The following is a 20,141-nucleotide window of genomic DNA, read 5'->3' as shown; positions in this document are numbered from 1 at the left end:
TATAGAGGAACACAGTTGACTCTGTATATTGATTATGTATTCATTAATCTTACTAAATTTGCTTATAAACCTATTAGTTATATATAAATTGTTTTTATCCTGTGTACATAATCCTGCTATATCATCTGTTATATTTTAATTTTTTTATTTTATATTTTTAACGAAGTAGAGTTGACACATAATGTTACCTTGATTTTGGGCATACAGTATAATGATTTGTCAAGTCTATACATTATGCTATGCTCACCACCAGCGTAGCTGCCACCTGTCATCATGCAACTTTAATTATAATACCATTGACTATATTCCTTATGCTGTATCTTTTTACTATGACTTATTTGTTCCATAACTAGAAACTTGTATCTCCCACTTTCGCCACTATATCCATAGCTGTGTTCTATTTATGGGCCTGTTTTTGCTCTTTGTTTGCTTTTTGTTTATTCATTTGTTTTGTTTTTTAGATTCTACGTATAAATGAAATCATATAGTATTTGTCTTTTTTTGTCTGACTTATTTCATTTAGTGTAATACTCTTTTGGTCTATGTTGTTGCAAATGGCAAGATATCATCCTTTTTTCTGGCTGGGTAGTAGTCCATTGTATGTATACCACAACTTGTTTATTCATTTATTTAATGAGGGACAGTTGGGTTTCTTTATTTGGCTATTGTAAGTAATGATGCAGTAAACATAGGGTGCATATATCTTTTTGAGTTAGTGTTTTTGTTTTCTTTGGGAAAATACCCACTAGAGGAATTGCTGGATCATATGGTAATTCTATTTTTAATTTTTTGAGGAAACTTCATACTGTTTCTCACAGTGGCTGCAGCAGTTACAATAGTGTGTGAGGGTTCCTTTTTCTCCACATCCTTGCCACTGATTGTTATTTCTTATTTTTTTAATTCTAGGTATTCTGACAAGGTTAAGGTGATAACTCATTGTAGTTTTGATCTGCATTTCCCTGATGATTAGTGATGTTGGACATCTTTTCGTGTGTCTGTTGCCCATCTGTATGTTTTTTTTAGAAAAATATCTATTCAGATCCTCTGCCCATTTTTAATCGGATTTATTTGTTTTTTATGATGTTGTATACATTCTTTATATATTTTGGTTATTAATGCCTTACCATGTATATCATTTGCAGATATCTTTTCCCATTCACTAGGTTGCCTTTTCATTTTGTGGATGGTTTCCTTCCCTTATTATTTTGTTAGAGTCCCAATAGTTTATTTTTGCTTTTGTTTCTCTTGCCTGAGGTGACATATCTAGAAAAATGTTGCAAAAGCAAAGTCGAAGAAATTACTGCCCATATTTTCTTCTAGGAGTGTTATGGTTTCACATCTCACATTTAGGTCCTTACTTAATTTTGAGTATATTTCTGTGTGTGATGTGAGATAGGGATCCAGTTTCATTATTTTGCATGTAGCTGTTAGTATTCCCAGCACCATTTATTGAGGAGTCTGTTTTTTCCTTATTATATATTGTCACTTCTTTTGTCATACATTAGTTGACCATATAAGCATGGGTTTATTTCTGGTCTCTCTTTTCTGTTCTGATGATCTATGTGTCTTGTTTTTCTTTTTTGCCAGTACTGTACTGTTTGGATTACTATAGCTTTGTAGTATATCTTGAAATCTGGGATGGTCATACCTTTTTCTTTCTCATGATTGCTTTGGCTGTTCAGGGTCTTTGTGGTTCCATACAAGTTTTAGGGTTGTTTGTTGTAATTCTGTGGAAAACGCCATTGCATTAGGGATTGCATTGAATCTGTAGATTGCTTGGGATAGTTAGCACATTTTAACAATATTCTTCCAGTACATGAGCATGGAATGTCTTTCTGTTTATTTGTGTCATCTTTAATTTCTTCATCAATGTCTTATAGTTTTCAGAGTAAGTCTTTGATCTTTGTGGTTAAGTTTATTTCTAGGTATTTTATTCTTTTTACTGGGATTGTAAATGGATTTGTTTTTTAATTTTTCTTTCTGCTCCTTCGTTATTAGTGTATAGAAATGCAACTGATGTATGTGTATTAATTTTGTATCAACTTTACGGAATTCATGTATTACTATTAATAGTTTAATGTGGAGTCTTTAAAGTTTTCTTTCTTCTTGAAAGATTTTATTTATTAGAGAGAGAGCGAGAGAGAGAACGTGTGTGCATGAGCTTGGGGAAGAGCAGAGGGAAAGGGAGAAGGACAAGCAGACTCCCTGCTGAGTTCTGAGCCCATCGCAGCACTCAGTCCCAGGACCTGAGATGATGACCTGAGCTGAAGTCAAACGCTTAATGGACTGAGCCACCCAGGTGCCCCTGGAGTCTTTAGAATTTTCTATCAGGTCATCTACAAAGAGTGACAGATTAACTTCTTCCTTAGTAATCAGGATACCTTTTATTTCTTTTTCTTGTGTGATTGCTCTGGCTAGAATTTCCAGTATTATGTTGAATAGAAGTGTCGAGAGTGGACATACTTGTCTTGTTTCTGATCTTGAAGGTAAAGCTCTTTGTTTTTCACTGCTGAGTATGATGTTAGCTGTGGATTTTTCATATATGTTTATTATGTTTCGGTATGTTCCCTATAACCCTAATTTGATAGTTTTTGTCATGAACAGATGGTGAATTTTGGCAAATGCTTTTTCTACATCTATTGAGATGATCAAATGATTTTTATCCCTAATTTTGTTGATTGTAGCATATCATGTTAATTGATTTGCTAATATTGAACGATTATTATATCCCTGGAATAAACCTGCTTGATTGTGATGACTTATCCTTTTAATGTATTGTTTTGAAGACTTTTGTTGAAGACTTTTGCATCTGTGTTTGATTTTATTTTTTGATAAGTCTAGCCAAAGGCTTTCCAATTTTGTTTATCTTTTCTAAGAACCAGTTCTTAGTTTCATTGATATTTTCTGGGTTTTTGTTTGTTAGTTTGTTTTTATTTTGGTCTCTGTTTCATTTATTTCTATTCTGATTTTTATTAATTCCTTTCTTCTACTAACTGTAAGCTTTGTTAGTTCTTCTTGTTCTAGTTCCTTTAGTTGTAAGGTTAGATTGTTTCTTTGAAATTTATATTGTTTCTTGAGGTAGGCCTGTATCACTAAAAATTTCCCCCTTAGAACTGTTTTTTCTGTGTCCCAAAGACTTTGAACCATTGTGTTTTCATTTTCATTTGTCTCCATGTATTTTTTAATTTCCTCTTTGGTTTCTTTGGTGACCATTGGCATGTCTGAGCTTCTACCTATTTGTGTTTTTTCTAATTTTTCTTGTGATTAATTTCTAGTTTCATACTGTTGTGGTCAGAAAAGGTACATGATATGATTTCAGTCTTCTTAAATTTATTGAGACTTGTTTTGTGGCCTAAGATGTGATCTGTCCTGGAGAATGATCCCTGTTCACTTGAAAACAATGTGTATTTTGCTGTTTGGGGATCAGGTGTTCTATATATAGCTGTTAAGTCCTTCTGGTCTAACATGTCATTCAAAGATGGATGTTTCCTTATTGGTTTTCTGCTTGGATGAACTATCCATTGATAGGTAACTGAGGTGTTAAGGTATCCTACTATTATGGTATTATTGTCCATTCTCCCTTTATCCGTATTAATTTTACATGATGTGTTTTGGTGCTCCATCATGGGTGTATAGATGTTTATAACTGTTATATCCCCTTTCGAATTGTCCCCTTTATCATTATGTAGTGTCCTTTTTTGTCTCTCGTTATATTCTTAGTTTTAAAGTCTCTTTTGTCTGATTTAAGTATTGCTCCCTGGCTTTTTTCTCACTTTGTCTGCATGGAATATCTTTTGCCTTCCTTTAACTTTCATTTTCTGTGTGTTTTTAGGTCTGAAAGAAGTCTCTCTCTCTCTCTTTTTTAAGATTTTTTTTTATTCATTTGACAGCTCAAGCAGGGGGAGCAGGAGAGGGAGAAGTAGGCTCACTGCAGGGAGCCTGATGTGGGGCTCTATGCTAGGATTCTGGGATCTTGATCTGAATCGAAGGCAGATGTTTAGCCAGCTGAGCCACCCAGGTGCCCCTCAAGGGAGTCCCTTATAAGCAGTATACGGATGGGTGTCTCTCTCTCTCTCTCTTTTTTTTTTTTTTAATTTTCCACCCCCCTCTTGTCTTTTGATTATATCATTTAGTCTATTTACATTTAAAGTAATTATTTTTTTTTAAAGATTTTATTTATTCATTTGACAGACAGAGATCACAAGTAGGTAGAAAGGCAGGCAGAGAGAGAGGAAGGGAAGCAGGCTCCCTGCCATGCAGAGAGCCCGATGCGGGGCTGGATCCCAGAACCCTGGGATCATGACCTGAGCTGAAGGCAGAGGCTTTAACCCACTGAGCCACCCAGGTGCCCCATTTAAAGTAATTATTGATAGGCATGTGTCTATTGCTATTTTGTTAATTGTTTTTAGTTGTTTTTATAGGTCTTCTCTGTCCTTTTTTCTTCTCTTGCTCTCTTTCCTAGTGATTGATTATTTTCTATAGTATTATACTTGACTTTCTTTCTCTTTATTTTTTGTGTATTTATTATAGGTGTTGTGTTTGTGGTTACCATGAGGTTAATATATAGTATTCTAATTATATAGCAGTCTGTATTAAGTTGATGGTCACTTAGGCTTGAATGCATTGGAAGTTCTAAAAGAACTTCTTTTTACTCATCCCTTCCTTGCTTTATTTATATGATCTCATATTTTACTTTTTTTTTGAGAAAGAGAGCGATGGAACGTGTGTGTGCACAAGTGGCAGGAGAGGGCAGAGGGAGAGGGGAAAGAAAATTTTAAGTGGGCTGCACAGCCAGCGTGGCCTGTTGTGGGGCTTGATGTCACAACCTGGAGATCATGACCTGGGCCAAAATCAAGAGTTGGATGCTTCACAGACTGAACCACCCAGGTGCCATTTATTTTTTATATTTTTATTTGTAATTTTCTTTTAATTATGAACTTTTCTTTTCCACTTAAAGAATTCCCTTTAAGATTTATTTTAAGGATGGTTTAGTGGTGATGTAGTCCCAACTTTTGTTTATCAGGGGATTCTATCTCTACCTCAATTCTGAATGATAATCCTCCTGGATAGACTATTTTTGGTTGTAGGTTTTTTTCCTTTGACCATTCTGAATATATCATGCCACTCATTTCTGGTCTTTAAAGGTTCTGCTGAGAAATCAGCTGACAGCCTTATAGTGTTTCCCCTGTATGTAACTTACTTCTTACTGATTTTAAAATTCTCTCTTTATCTTTAAACTTTGACATTTTAATTATTATATGTTCTAGTGTACACCTTCTTGGGCTATCTTTTCTGGAACTCTCTATGCTTAGTGAACCTGGTTGTCTGTTCCTTCCCAGGTTAGGGAAGTTTACGTCTATTATTTTTTTAAAATAAGTTTTCTGCCTTTTTCTTCTTCTTCTGAGACCCCTATAATGTGATTGTTCATTTGGTCTTATCTAAGAGCACCTTTAGCTTATCCTCCTTTATTAAAATTATTGTGTTTTGTTTTTGTGGTTTGCTTCATCTCAGGTATTTTCTAAACCCTGTCTTTCAGATCATTGATCTGTTCTTCTGCATCCTCTAGTGTATTGTTGATTCCCTCTAGTGTAATTTTTATTTCACTCAATTGTATTCCTCAACTCTGTTTTTTTAAAATATTTTCTCTTTGTTGAAATTCTCATTAAGTTTTTCCACTCTTCTATGAGGTAAACATTTTTGTGATCATTACTTTAAACTTTTATCAAGCAAATTGTTTATCTTTGTTTCATTTAGTTTTTTTTTCTGAGGTTTTGTCTTGTTTCATTTGGAGCATATTCCTCTGCTTCCTCATTTTGCTTGACTTTTGCTTGTTTGTTTCATGAATGAGATGGAACAGCTGATTCTCTGAAATTTGAAGGAATGGTCTAATGTATGGTTGTTGCCTGGTGACTTTGGCTATCTGGCTGGAGCTGTGTCTGGGGTGGGCTGGGGGCTCCTGGGACACTCTGTACTCATGCTGACCCTATATGATGACCTGAGCTAAAGTGGGCATACACTGGGTTGGTCTTAGGGCTCTTTGTGCAGGGGGTACTCTGGCAGGACAGCTGAAGTTGAAATGCATACTATCCAGTGTGTTCTGGGACTCTGTGCAGAGGGTGCCTTGGTAGGACAGCTAAAGCTGAAGTGTGTGTGGGCCAGTGCAATCCTTGGGTTCTCTGCACAAAGGGCACCTTGGCAGGGTAGCTGAAGTTGAATGGTTGGAAACCAGGGTGGCCCAGGGCTTGCTGCATAGAGGGTGCCCTGATGGGGCAGCTGGAGCTGAAGCAGGGTGCAGGCCAGGGTGTCCCTTGTGCTACATGCAGAGGCACCTTGACTAGATAGCTATAGCTGAAGTGTGCATGGGCTGGGGCATTTCCCAGGGCTCTCCATGTAGAGGGTACTCTGGGAGGACAGTTGAAACTGTGGGTACAAGAAGTGGGTATGAGCAAGGATGTCTTGGGATGTGCAGCACAGGGGATTCCCTGCTGGGGTGACTGGAGCTGAGACTAGTAGAGGCTGGAATGTTCTGGTGTGCTCATGCGGGGGGTGCCCTGGCAAGGTGGCTGGAAACTTGGTGGGGCAGGGACAGTAGTGTCTTGTGGCATTCCATATAGGGGGTGCCCTTGGCAGGTAGCTGAAACTGATGTGGACATGGGCTGGGGATTCCTGGGGCACTCTGTGGAGGGGTTGCCTTGCATGGGCAGCTGGAGCCTAAGCAGGGGTGAACTGGGAGGTCCTGGAGCACTCTGTACCAGGGCTGCCTTAGCAAGCTGTCTGGAGCTAGAGTGGTGGACCTGGTGTGTTCTGGGGTGCTTCGGTCCTGTATCAACTTGGCAGTATGGCTGGAGTTGTAAGCAAGTGCTGTCCAGGAGTGTCCTTGTGTGTGCTGCTCTGGGGCTGTTTCTGTGGGATGGTTGGGCCTGGTGTGGGTTACAGGCCCATGGCTTACTGACAGAATAAGCTACATAGGGCACCCAGACCCTACTTCTGTGTACACTATCGAATTGGATCCAGAACGTAAACTGTGATGCTCTCTAGCTCCACCACCCTGCAGAGAGTTCCAGCAGTTCCATCAAACAGATGGAGATCTATGGCTGGATACTGGATATTTGACAGACTAGCTTCTCTTTCAAACCCTGACATTTTCTTCTGTGCCCAGGGCATCCAGAGCTGGTATGGGCCAGAGACCCAGTGGTCACTAATGTGGTAGGTTGGCTATTAACACGGGGACCCTATACTCTCAGGGTAGAGGATGTACGTAAATGTGGGGTTTGCCAGTCTCTCATACTTGGAGAGAGTTCCAGCAGCTCCTCCCACCATTCAGCAGGGTTTTAGAGCTGGTTCCTTATGTTGTAGTTGCCCGTTTAAACTGTGGCTTTTTTTTTCCTCCTCTGCCCCAGGGTAGAAGGCCCTGCTCTGTGTCTCTCAGTCTTATCCCTTCACGCTGTAGATTGCAGCATCAGAAGTGAGGTTTCTTTTGTTATATCGTTTTCATCTCTCTTGCCGTTCTCTACGTGGTCTATCTTTTGTTTTATAGAGGTTGTTCAGTCAGCCCTCAGTTCTTCAGGAGGAATTATTCTGTAGTAAATAGGTGAAGAATTGGTATGGAGAAGGGGAGTTGAGGCTCTTTCTACGTCGCTGCCTTGGACTGGAACCAAATTTTAACTTTTTTTCTCTTCTTTGTCCTTTTCCTTTTGTCTTATTCAACTGAGGTGATGGCACTGTTAAATAAAATTGGCAATAATAGGCACATTTGTGTTTTTATGATTTTGCTGGGAAAGCTTTCAACATTTTACCTGAAGTATGATTTTTGGTAAAAACTTATCATACGAAGGATGTTCTCCTATTTTTCCTATGTCAGGTAACTTGTTGTAAATGAATTTCAAATTTTATCAAATGCTTTTTTTTGGCCATTGTTGAGATGACTGTACAACTTCTTTATTTTGTTATTTTTGAGAATTACTGATTGAGCTTTTTTCACAGTGCATTTTTTAACAGCTTAATTGAGATGTAATGCACATACTGTAAAATTCACTTATTTTGCAATTCTGTGAGTTTCGATATATTCATAGGTTTTGGAACCATCATCACAATCTAATTTTAGAACATTTTCGTCACCTTAAAAAGAAGCCCAGGGGTGCCTGGGTGGCTCAGTGGATTAAAGCCTCTGCCTTCGACTCAGGTCATGATCCCAGAGTCCTGGGATTGAGCCCCGCATCGAGCTCAGCGGCGAGCCTGCTTCCCCCCTCTCACTCTGCCTGCCTCTCTGCCTGCTTGTGATCTCTCTCTGTCAAATAAATAAATAAAATCTTTAAAAAAAAATAAAATTAAAAGAAGCCCAGTACTCATTAGCAGTTGCTTTCTGTTCTCTGCTATCCTACTCTTCCCACACCCTATCCAGACTCTAGCCCTAGGCAACTACTCATTTACTCTATGTCTGTATGAATTTGCCTAGACTGTACCTTTCATATAAATGGAATTAGACAATATGTGGTTCACTGTGACTGGCTTCTGTCACTGAGTGTAATGTTTTCAGTGTTCATCCATGTTATAGCATGTATCAGTATTTCATTGCTTTTTATTGTCAAATAAGACTCCATTGTATGTATACACTATATGTTCTTTACCAGTTTATCAGTTGATGGACATTTTGTTTGTTTCCCATTTTAATTTTCATGAATAATACTGCTATGAAAATTTGTATGCAAACTTTTTGTGTGCATGTGTGTTTTCATTTCTTTTGGGTGTATACCTAGAGGTAGAATTTCCAGGTCTTATGGTAATTATGATGAACTGCCACACTGTTTTCCACAGTGCTATGCTTTTATACATTTCCACAAGCAGTGTGTGAGGGTTCTAATTTCACTACACTATTGTCAACACTTGTTACTATCTATCCTTTTTCTTTTAGCCATCCTAATGAGTGTGAAGTGTCTTATTTTGGTTTTGATTTACAGTTTCCTTACTACTAATGGTGCTGAACATCTTTTGGGTGCTTATTGGCCGTGTATATAACTTCTTTGGAGAACTGTATTCATATCTTTTGCCCATTTTTAAATTGGATTGTCTTTTTATTATTCAGTTGTAATTCTTCATATATTTTTGTCAGACATAATTTACAAATATTGTCTCCCCTTTTTTGGGTTGTCTTCATTTTCTTGATGGTGTTATTCGTAGCTGTAAAGGTTTTAATTTTGGTGAAGTCCAGTTTATCTATTTTGTTATTGTTGCTTTTAGTTTTGGCTTTGTATCTAAGAAAGCATCGCATAACCCAAGGTTATGAAGATTTGCTCTTTTCCTTTCTTTTAAGAGTTTTACCATTTTGGCTACTACATTTTAGTCTTTGATCTATTGTGAGTTAATTTTTATGTATGGTGTGAGTTAGAGATCCAAGTTCATTCTTTTATATCTGGATATCTGGTTGCTCTAGTGCTATTTCTTGGAAAGACTGTTATTTTCCTGTTGAATTGTTTTGGCACCCCTGTGAAAAATGAAGTAACTCTAAATGTAAGAGTTTATTTCTGGACTCTAAAATCTATTCCATTGATCTATTTGTATATCATTATGCTAGTACTACACTGTCTTAGGTAGCTTTGTGCTAAGTTTTACAACCAGGAAGTGTAAGCTCACCAAGTTTGTTCATTTTCAAGACTATTTTGGGTTTGATTGAGTTTTGAAAGTTTAACTAGGCTTGTGTTCCTAAAATAAGCCCATTTTATTTTATTTTTTGTTTATTTTCTCTAAATTAAGCCATTTTGCATGTGTTGATATTTTAGGCTTTTAACTTTTGTTGTCTTTGGTTTGCTAATATTTAGTTTACCCATGAATATGAGAAAGTGGCTTGTGTGTATACGTGCACATGTTTGTATTGTGTTTGTCAGATCAATGTGTTTCTCCTGATCTGATGGGGGCCCTCAAATGTGGGGTGACATTTGGGTAGGGGCTCTTGGTATGGGTGGTGAAAGAATTCACCTGAGGCAGACAAAGGAGATAGAAGTTTACTGAACACACCACAAGGGAGCAGGGGGCAGGACAGCAGAGGAGAGACTATCTGCAATGAGGTGGTGGTTGGGGGCTGTTTTTAAGGGGGGAAGGTAAGGAGGTATTGGGAATATATGGAATTTTCCCTTTTTTGGTAACTGTGCGTGTTTGTCAGTAGTCCGTTGGTCAGTTAGGCTTATGGATATTTTGAGGCGGGTTGCCTGATGGGCCTGTCTGTAATTAGCTCCGTGGTCACTGTGGACCCTCTTTTTTTTTTTAATATTTTATTTATTTGACAGAGAGAAATCACAACTAGGCAGAGAGGCAGGCAGAGAGAGAGGAGGAAGCAGGCTCCCCGCTGAGCAGAGAGCCTGACGCGGGGCTCAATCCCAGGACCCTGGGATCATGACCTGAGCCGAAGGCAGAGGCTTTAACCCACTGAGCCACCCAGGCGCCCCACGCTGTGGACCCTTTTGCCTTGTTCTACATTCCATTGCTCAAGCCTGTTGTCTAAAAGCAGCCTCTACAGGATGCTTGGGTGGCTTAATCAGTTAAATGTCTGCCTTTGGCTTAGGTCATGATCCCAGGGTGCTGGGATCGTGTCCCACACTGGGCTCCTTGCTCATCGGGGAACTTGGTTCTCCCTTTTCCTGCTGCTGCCCTGCTCGTGTGCTCTCTCTCTCTTTCTCACTCACTCTGACAAATAAATAAATAAAATCTTAAAAAAAAAAAAAAAAACAAGTCTCTACAATCAAGTTTAGCCTAGCTTCATAGAATGAGCTTGAAAAGAATATATCTGTCATTTACTAAGTGGCTCACATTGGTTTATTGTGTTCTTCAAATCTTCCATATCCTTTTATATTTTTAATCTGCTTCTATAATCTTTTATGTTTTTAATCTGCTTCTTTAGTTCCTTACTGAAAGGAACTATAATTATAGATTTGGCTATTCTCCTTTCTCAATTTTTTCCTTTTGTTTTTATGCATTTGCCTTATATTTTAAAGCAATGTTTATATTTCTAGTAACTTAAACCTTTTGCCATTATAAAATACCCTTTTTTTTTCTAATAATGCCTTTTAGCCAATATTTGTTGCTTTATGGTTTTTTTTTTTTTTAATTCATTTATTTGTCAGTGAGAGAGAGAGTACACACAAGCAGGCAGAGTGGCAGGCAGAGGCAATGAGAGAAGCAGGCTCCTCACCGAGCAGGAGCCCGATGTAGGACTCGATTCCAGGATCCTGGGATCATGGCCTGAGCCGAAGGCAGCGGCTTAACCAACTGAGCCACCCAGGTGTCCCTGTTGCTTTATGTTAATAAAACTATACCAGCTCTATTTTGGTAGGCATAATATGTCTTTTTTCATCCTTTTCCACTCAGTGTTTATACATCATTTGGTTTAAGTTGTATGTTTTGAAAGCAGCATATACATATGGATTTTTAAATGCAGTATGATAATCTTTTTCTTTTAATTGGGATTTTACTCCATTTCTATTTAATGTCTCTTCTGTTCACGAATTCTCTCTTTGTCTATGTCTATATCTACTGCTTATTTCATCCAACAAATTCTTTTTTTTTTTTTTTTTTTAAAGATTTCACTTATTTAGTTGAGAGAGTGAGAGAGCACAAGCCAGGAGGAGAGGCAGAGGAAGAAGATAGAGCAGGCTTCACACTGAGCAGGGAGCCCAATGCAGGGCTTGATTCCAGGACCCTGGGATCAGGACCTGAGCTGAAGGCAGATGCTTAACAACTGAGCCATCCAGGTGTCCCCCCCACCTTTTTAAAATTTAATTTTATTAAGTAATCTCTAAAGCCAGTGTGGGGCTCGAGATTACAACCCTCAGACCAAGAATTGCATGCTGTGCTTACTGAGCCAGCCAGACACCTCTCATTTAACAAATTCTTAATTAAAAAAATAAAAGCAACAAAATCATCTCCTCAAAGTCCATAATTTCTCTGAGTAGCCATTTGGTTTTTATTTCCAAATAAATTTATTAGTACTGTATTTCAACAATAGTTGATTCTCCTCAACACAATTCTAATATTTATTTAGGAATGTATCAGTAAATTCCATTTGAGTTTGTCTTGTTTCCAATTGATTATAAAAATGAAATCTTGATCTAAATACAATACTGAAAAAGAAAATTTCCCTTTATTCACTTCTCAAGTGTTGTTTATCAAGAGAATTGCTTAGAAAGTGAGTTCTGCTAGGTTTTGCTTTCACTAAATTTCCCTAGCCAGTGTTTTAATTTTGATACTTTAGACGTGGTATTAAACGGCAAATATTGCTAGTTCCATCTTACCAGCTCCCCAACCTTACTAAAAAATAAACTTGTATGTATACAATGAATAAAACTGTTTCCTAAATTTCTGATTTAAATTCTCTATAGTTTTCATGATTAGATGGACATGGACATTTATTATTAGTATCAGTTTTTGATAAGTTAGAAGATGAAACCCGAGTCTTCTGTTATTAACACAGTGTTGGTTACAACTGACCTTTTGGAGTAGATGAACCTATGTGGCTGACCTAAATGAGGTATTTTTTATTGTAATATAATTTTTAGACTTTCTGTAGTATAAGTGGGAAAGAGAATTTTAAAATTATTTTATTTTGAATATTAACTGAAATACCCCTGTGTTATTAATTAATTGTACCGCTACTTATTTTTAGGTCCTTTATGTATCCAGATACCAATTTAAATCACCAGGGAAGCAGACATACCACAATTTTATTTCAGTGGAAAATTTTCTACACATTTTTTTTACTATTGTAGACTTATTTTATCTTCATCTTTATTTTTTCTCTTATTGGTGACTCTCAAAACAATTTTTTAAATTAATAAGGCTTTAGTTTCATTGTTTATTTTTACAACTATAATGCTTGATTCGGTCTTACTAAAATAAATCGGATAAGTTACAGTATGACCTCAGTTTAGTAGATATTTTTTTCTTGGTGTTGGTTAAAATTTTTTACAATGTAAAAAAAAAGCAAAGATAATAGACAGTAAAATGGTTTTTGTATTTTTTTCTGAGCTTCTTGCCAATATTCCACCCTAAACTAATGGTGTGAAGTACTCCTTATACCAATGACCCTCAAAAGTGCTTCTGGAATCTCTATTGCTTTTGGAAAGTGGACATGGCACTTTCTGCTGCTGCTACCCTTGCCAGAATGGGTGTCACTTAGTCTCTGCTTCTTTGAGTTTTGATTTTCTGGATTAAAGTCTGGAATGGGTATGTCTGAATAGCAAATCCCATTTCTGTAAGGCAGGCTGGGAAAGCAAGAATTTGCTATTTCCAGCTTTTCTATTAGGACGTGATATTTGTAATGTGAGGAAATTTGTAATGTGAGGAAATTCCTAAACATTGTAATGTGAGGAAATTCCTAAACATTGCAGCAGTCCCAGGTGTCGTGTGGCCTCAAATAATGATGTAGATGGACTATACTGTGTCAGTTCCCAATGTAATTTTGTAATGTGAGGAAATTCCTAAACATTGCAGCGGTCCCAGGTGTCGTGTGGCCTCAAATAATGATGTAGATGGACTATACTGTGTCAGTTCCCAAATACATGTATGTAGCCTTATTCTCTCCCTAAGTTCCAGACTCATGTATTTCCAAATCTATTAGACATTTCCACTTCATAATTTACAACCATCTCAAAGTTTATTTATTTCTAAAAGATATATTGATTGTTTCTCCCCAATCCATTCTTCCTTAGTCTTTACTATCTCAATAAATTTGCATTAGTTCCAGCACTCTAAACGTATGTTGAGTTCACATGTCCCTCATTCTCCACATATCCTCCAACAAGTTCTGTTTGCTTTACCTCTGTTTCATTCCCTGAATCTCTCCAGTTCTACTGCCAAAGATGATTCTTGCCTTTTCTCTTACAGCCTGGTAATAAGTTTCTTGCTTTAATGCTTTACCTTTTTTGAATCATTCTCTGTTATTTATTCAGTGTTTCGGTGGTGGTATTGGGAAGGGGGGCCCATGCGCTGGTGTTTAGGAGGACCTTATCAGACAGGTCTCAATCTTTCATAAGTCATATCTAAATCCAGTAGCCTACAGATGCAGTGGGGCCTTTATGGACTAGCCAAGTCCTCTAGGGACATTTATCTCCTATTTTTTAATTAATAGCTTTGTCCTTTACCAGTAGTTTTTAAAATATAAGATTGTGTCCCTCTCCTGCTTAAAACTCTCCGGTAAGTGCTGTCTAATACAGCTTTCAGTGAAGATAGAAGTGGTCTACATCTTCGCTGTTCAGTATGATAGCCACTATCCACATGTGGCCGCTGAGGACTTGGAACATGGCTGATGTGACTGAGGAATTGAAGTTTTAATTTTATTTATTTTTATTATTTTTTTCCAAGCCAAACTGTATCCACCTTTATTAAAGATACTTTTCATAAACAATGATGGTATTTCAGGCAGGACATGGGAAGATAGTCATTAACAATATTCCACAACTTTTATACTCCCTTCTTCCATGGATTACCAAAATCAGAAAGCCACTATAAAACCGAATGCAGTCTTCATCTGATTGCCTGAACAGGGAAAGTTTAGAGTGAGGGTTGACATTTCACATTTAGCATATTGTTCAACAACTTTTCACAAGCAGATGCTGACTTTCAGGAAATGAAATGAAGATAGCATAATTATCAATCTGAAGATCCACAAGCTAAAAAAGGAGGTCTTTTGAGGGGTGCCATCTCCATGGTGACACTGTAAAGTCCAGATTGCCTGACATACACTGAGAACTGTGTCTTGGGGTCAAATTCAACAGATCTTTGGGCTTAAGAGAGTTAAGTCCAAGTTGAAGGCAGACAGGGAGAAGAGGACATAAACAGGAATTTGAATTTTTCCATACCACAAAGCATTTGTGCCAAGGTGGCTAATGTGTTTCAACATCAAGGAATCCCTCCTCCTGGGAACCAAAAGGAAGATTTTCAAAACTGAAAGGGAGTGGTGTTGTTACATTTGTATCAGTTTAGCTTCAGAGATACTCTGTTAGTGATAAAAGCCCTTCCCCCCAAACAACAATGAAATGTTCTGTGTGCTAACAACATAGCTTAAAAAAAAAGGTAAAACAAAATTCTGCATTTTTATAAAACTTGATAAAAAATAGTCTATCAAACTGTACAGTCACAAAAAGTACACAGCTATCAAAAATGCACACACTTCACTTGGCATCTCCAGCACCTTCAGCCTTCTGTGCCTGGTCTTTTTTGGCATCTCTGTTTTCTACAAGGTTTTTCCTACTCTTTGCCAACATCAGTTCCCCCCTTTTTCGCATTGGGTACCTTCTCTCCCTTCTTTGCAGGGGTCATTCTTGTCTCTTCTTCACATCATGCCTGAAGTTTTAATTTTTAACTTAAAGAGCCACTTCTGGCTAATAGTGTTTTGGATGGCAGAGCTGCACTGATTCTTCTTCATTCTGAAAATAGAATCCAAAACCCTTATCAAGGTTTTCTTTAATTTTACTCTTGCTTATCTCCATAGCTTCATCTCATACTGTTCTCTCCCTTGGTTCAGCCACATTGGCCTCCTTTGTGTTTCTAAAAATCACTCAACCCTTTCTCAGCTTGAGCCTTTCCTCTGATGCTGTCTGCCTGGGAGTGGTCTCCACTCAGTTTTGAACTTGGTTGACTCTTTCATACTTCAGTTTATGGACCAAGTAAGCATCACCTAGGAGAGTCCTTATCTGGTCAGCCTACCTAAATTGGTCATTACTCTCTTGTTCCTTCCTAATATTTACACTTTACTGTAATCAATCATTCATTTATTTTTAGTCTCCCCCTTAAGAATGTAAGACCTGTGAGGGCGTGGTCCTTGCTTTTCCAGATCCTGGAATATAATATGTATTACTTATTAACAAATATACACTGAATTCTTGAGATTCTTAGATATTGGATACAGAGGTTGATAACTTTTTATTGGGTGGAGTAAAATTTTATAAGTCTGCAAGCAATTGAGAAAAAAGCAAATTTGTTTTAAAGATGAAGTGAGATTACATATAAACAGATGAAAAAGTGCAATCTAAATATAAAGTGTTATTAAAGAAGTTTTAAAGTTCAGTGATTTAATAGAACTCTTTCCTGCAGAGCTCTGAGAATTTATAGACATAGGAAATTTTCATATAGAAACTTAAAATGACATTTGTGGAAACCCAGTGCTGAGGAAGGTACCAGTCAGGCAGAGTTTATATTGTGTATTCATTTGATTTAAAAGAATTCATTTTAATTTTTTAAAATGAATCTCATTTAATATTGGTTTAATTTAATTATAAATTTGGAGTTAATATCTTCGTATTTTGTAATTTTAAAAATGCAGTTTTATCCTATTAGAAAATTTGGTGTGATAGGAAAATGTGCATCTATAAAAGGATTAATTATAAAAGAATTCCTCTTTCTGTAGCTAATCATTCTTTATTTTTAAAATTATTTAGTTTTAAAAACCTGGCTGATTTATAAATTTTCAGTAAAACATTTGTTGCTTAAAACAGGATAATTATTATGTTATGGTTCAGTTTGAAATACAAATGAAATAAAGGATGCTGAGTTCCCACACTGTGCACTGAGCAACTGCTTTTGGACTTAGTGCTTTGAATTTTCTTAGTAGATCATTTTGGATTGTGATTTAACCACTTTATATCTATGTAGATAGTATATCAAGGCCACAGATAAGTACTTTAATACTATTATTTATATTTATTTATGTTTAAGTCTCTAATACATTCAGTAATAACTATTTCCCTACCCCTCCCTTTTGTGACTTCTTTTTTTTAAGGATCAGGATGCCTAAAGTTCATGCGATAAAAAAGTCTCTTACACCTCAGATGTCTTGTTTGACAAATGAATCTTATAAGCACTTGGATTTTTTGCCTGAAAAATTAAGAGCAAAGCTGCTTCCTTTCCAGAAAGATGGCATTGCTTTTGCCCTCAGAAGAGATGGCAGGTAAAGTACTCTTTTCAAGACATGCTAAAAATATTTAATTCTGGAGTGTGTATATATATATAAAAAAGAAAACAACAAAGGTTTGTGCAAACCAGTTTTTTATGTGTGTACATTGTCTTCCCATTTTTTACTGTATCTTGAGATGATTTTAAGATATACCTCATTTTGCCTTCATTCTTGAGTGGTATTTTAATTGACAATACGGTTCTACTTTAATAGCCTTTTTTTCCTAGCACTTGGAAGGTTGTATTCTATTGACTTATGTCTTTCAAGTTGCCATTACAAAGTGTGCTCTTGAGTCTCAAAAACTTACTCTACAGGTGACTTACAGATTACAAAGAGAAAAATTACAAAATGTTCGTTTAGTATAGCCAGTAGTGGGGCAGCTATAGGCACGATGTGCTACATTGGAGTTGTAAAACATTTCTTTCTGGAAATACTTGTTCTTTTGATAATGGGGAAACAATCAAACCAGTTTAGAATATGGGATATTTTTATAGGATATTTTATAGGACACAGTGTCTGAAAAACCAAGGGAAGTGATGAGAATGTCCTAAATTGAGACACCTGAAAGTTAAAACATCTGAAAGTAATACATAAATCTTGATTGGATCCTGGATAAGTAAAAAGAAAAGCTTTAGAGGACATATTAGGGTAACTGGGAAAATTTCATCTGAGCTCTCTTAGAGTGATGTTATTGAATTAATGTCAGTTATCATGGGTGAGGTAATGATGTTTTGGTTGAATGTTCTTGTTCTTGGAAAATGAATGATTAAGAATTTGGGATGAAGAACTGTGATAGCAGCCTACTTTCTATATTTTCCCAAAAGGAGAGGACATATATATGTTCAGATAGAATTTGAGTGAGTCAGTCGCAGTGTTAACATTGAATCTGGTGAGTGGTGTTAAGAGTGTTTGCTATAGTATTCTCTTTGGATTTTCTGTCAGTTTGAAAATTAAAAAAAAAAAAAAAACGATCAGTCTAATTTTCATTCCTTTGTTGGTCATCTGTCTTTTCTGTTTGGATCCGATCTTTTTCTGTATCTGATTTTAAGATTTTCTCTTGGTTTTTGGAGTTCGGCGGTGTAACAACAATTTATTCAGTCTGGTTTTCTTTTTGTTTATTCTCCTTGAGATTATTGTGCATTTTTTAATCTGAGATTTGTGCCATGTTGATTCTGGAAAAATCTCAGCTATTATCTATTTTTAAAAATTATTTTTAAGATTTTATTTATTTATTTGAGAGCAAGAGCATGAACGGTGGTGGGGGGCAGAGGGACAAGGACAGGCAGACTCCCTGCTGAGCAGGGAGCCCAATGAAGAGTTCCATCCCAGGATCCCAGGATCATGACCTGAGTGTCAGATGCTCAATCAGCTGAGCCACCCAGGCACCCAATATCTCTTTAAATATTGATTCATGGGGTGCCTGGGTGGCTCAGTGGGTTAAAGCCTCTGCCTTCAGCTCAGGTCATGATCCCAGGGTCCTGGGATCGAGCCCCGCATCGGGCTCTCTGCTCATCAGGGAGCCTGTTCCCCTCTCTCTCTGCCTACCTCTCTGCCTACTTGTGATCTCTGTCAAATAAATAAATAAAATCTTAAAAAAATATATTTAAATATTGATTCATACCCATTCATTTTGTTCATTTTCTTCTGCAATGTTGATGACACTTAAACTACCTTTTCACTCTATCCAATGCTTCCATTAATGTGTCTTATATTTTCTGCATCTACCTGTGCTACAATATGGCTACTTTTAAAGATCTCTTTTTAAAAATAAAAGATCAAGATTCAGTTATTCTAATGTGTTTAACTTACCTATTCAGTGTTCAAAGAATTTTTTGAGATAATGTACATTTTATGCATGTGTACAAGTATAGAACTTGAAGAATTTTTACAGTATTGCCATCACCGAGATCAAGAAATAGTACCTTACCCGCATCCCAGAAATCTTTCTTTTGCCCCTTCTTGATCACTTTTTGCCTCCTTCCTCTCCGAAGGTAATGACTTCTCCTAACTTCTCAAGCCATAGATTACTTTTATATGCTCAACTATATCATTGTAATCATCCATATGTATCTTTTGTGTCTGACTTCTTTTGCTCAACATCATTGTGATATTCTTCCTTATTGTTGCATGTGGTTGTAGTTGGTTCATTCTCATATAAAATTCCACTATGTAGGGGCGCCTGGGTGGCTCAGTGGGTTAAAGCCTCTGCCTTTGGCTCAGGTCATGATCCCAGGGTCCTGGGATCGAGCCCCGCATCGGGCTCTCTGCTCCGTGGAGAGCCTGCTTTCTTCTCTCTCTCTGCCTACTTGTGATAAAATCACAATATTTAAAGATTTAAATAAAATCTTTAAAAAAAAATTCCACTATGTAAATATACCATAAAGTTTTTATTCATTCACTGTTGATGAATATTTGAATTGTTACTAGTTTGGGGCTTTTACAAATAATAATACTATGAACATTCTTACACAAATCTTTGGTAAATGCATATATACACATATATTTCTGTCATGTGTATACCAAGAAGTATGATTGTTGAGTCATGAGATATGTATACATTACAAGTAAATAACTTCCTATATTAGTTTGGCAGGGCTGTCATAATGAAATACCACAAGTTGGTGACTTATAAATAACAGAAATTTATTGTCTCACATTTCTGGAGTCTAGAAGTTCAAAATCAAATTGATAAAAGAGTTGATTCCACTTAGGGTTGTGAGGGAAGTATCTGTTCCAGGTCTTTTTCCTTGATTTGTAGAACACTGTCTTCTTCCAATGTGTTTTCACATCATCTTCTCACTATTCATGGCTATTCTCTTCTAAGGGCACCAGTCATTATTGGGTTAAGGCCCCCCCATAATCTAATTTTAACTAATTACATCTGTGGGGACTCTATTTCCAAATAAGGTCACATTCTGAGGCACTGGGTGTTAGAACTTTAACATATGAGTTTTGTGGGGACATAATTCAGCGACTAACTGAGACAGTTTTCGAAGTATACCAGTTTTTACTTGTATCAATAATATGTAAGAGTCCCACTTGTTATCACATCTTCACCAACACTTCTTATTTCCTATCTCTAATTTCATCTTAGATCTTCTGGCAAGTATATAGTGATACCCATTTAGGTTTTCATTTGCACTTTTCTGATAACAAATGAAATTTAACACCTTTTCATATGCTTATTAACCATTCTGTTGTC

At 36.8% G+C, this 20,141-nt stretch overlaps 1 protein-coding gene across 1 annotated transcript in view; it reads left to right on the top strand.

Moving 5' to 3' along the window:
- Positions 1-20,141, top strand: part of ZRANB3 (zinc finger RANBP2-type containing 3) — a 296,350-nt gene that overhangs the window by 10,424 nt on the left and 265,785 nt on the right. The window contains exon 2 of the mRNA XM_080799794.1: positions 16,766-16,933. Within this exon, the coding sequence (XP_080655920.1) occupies positions 16,773-16,933 (161 nt within the window). The 5' untranslated portion in view covers positions 16,766-16,772. The remainder of the gene's footprint in view (positions 1-16,765; positions 16,934-20,141) is intronic.

The sequence above is a fragment of the Martes martes genome, assembly GCF_963455335.1.
Source record: "Martes martes genome assembly, chromosome: 3".
NCBI classification, from domain to species: Eukaryota; Metazoa; Chordata; class Mammalia; order Carnivora; family Mustelidae; genus Martes; species Martes martes.
Note: the sequence above shows the minus strand (reverse complement) of the source record. Positions and strands in the feature narration are given on the sequence as shown.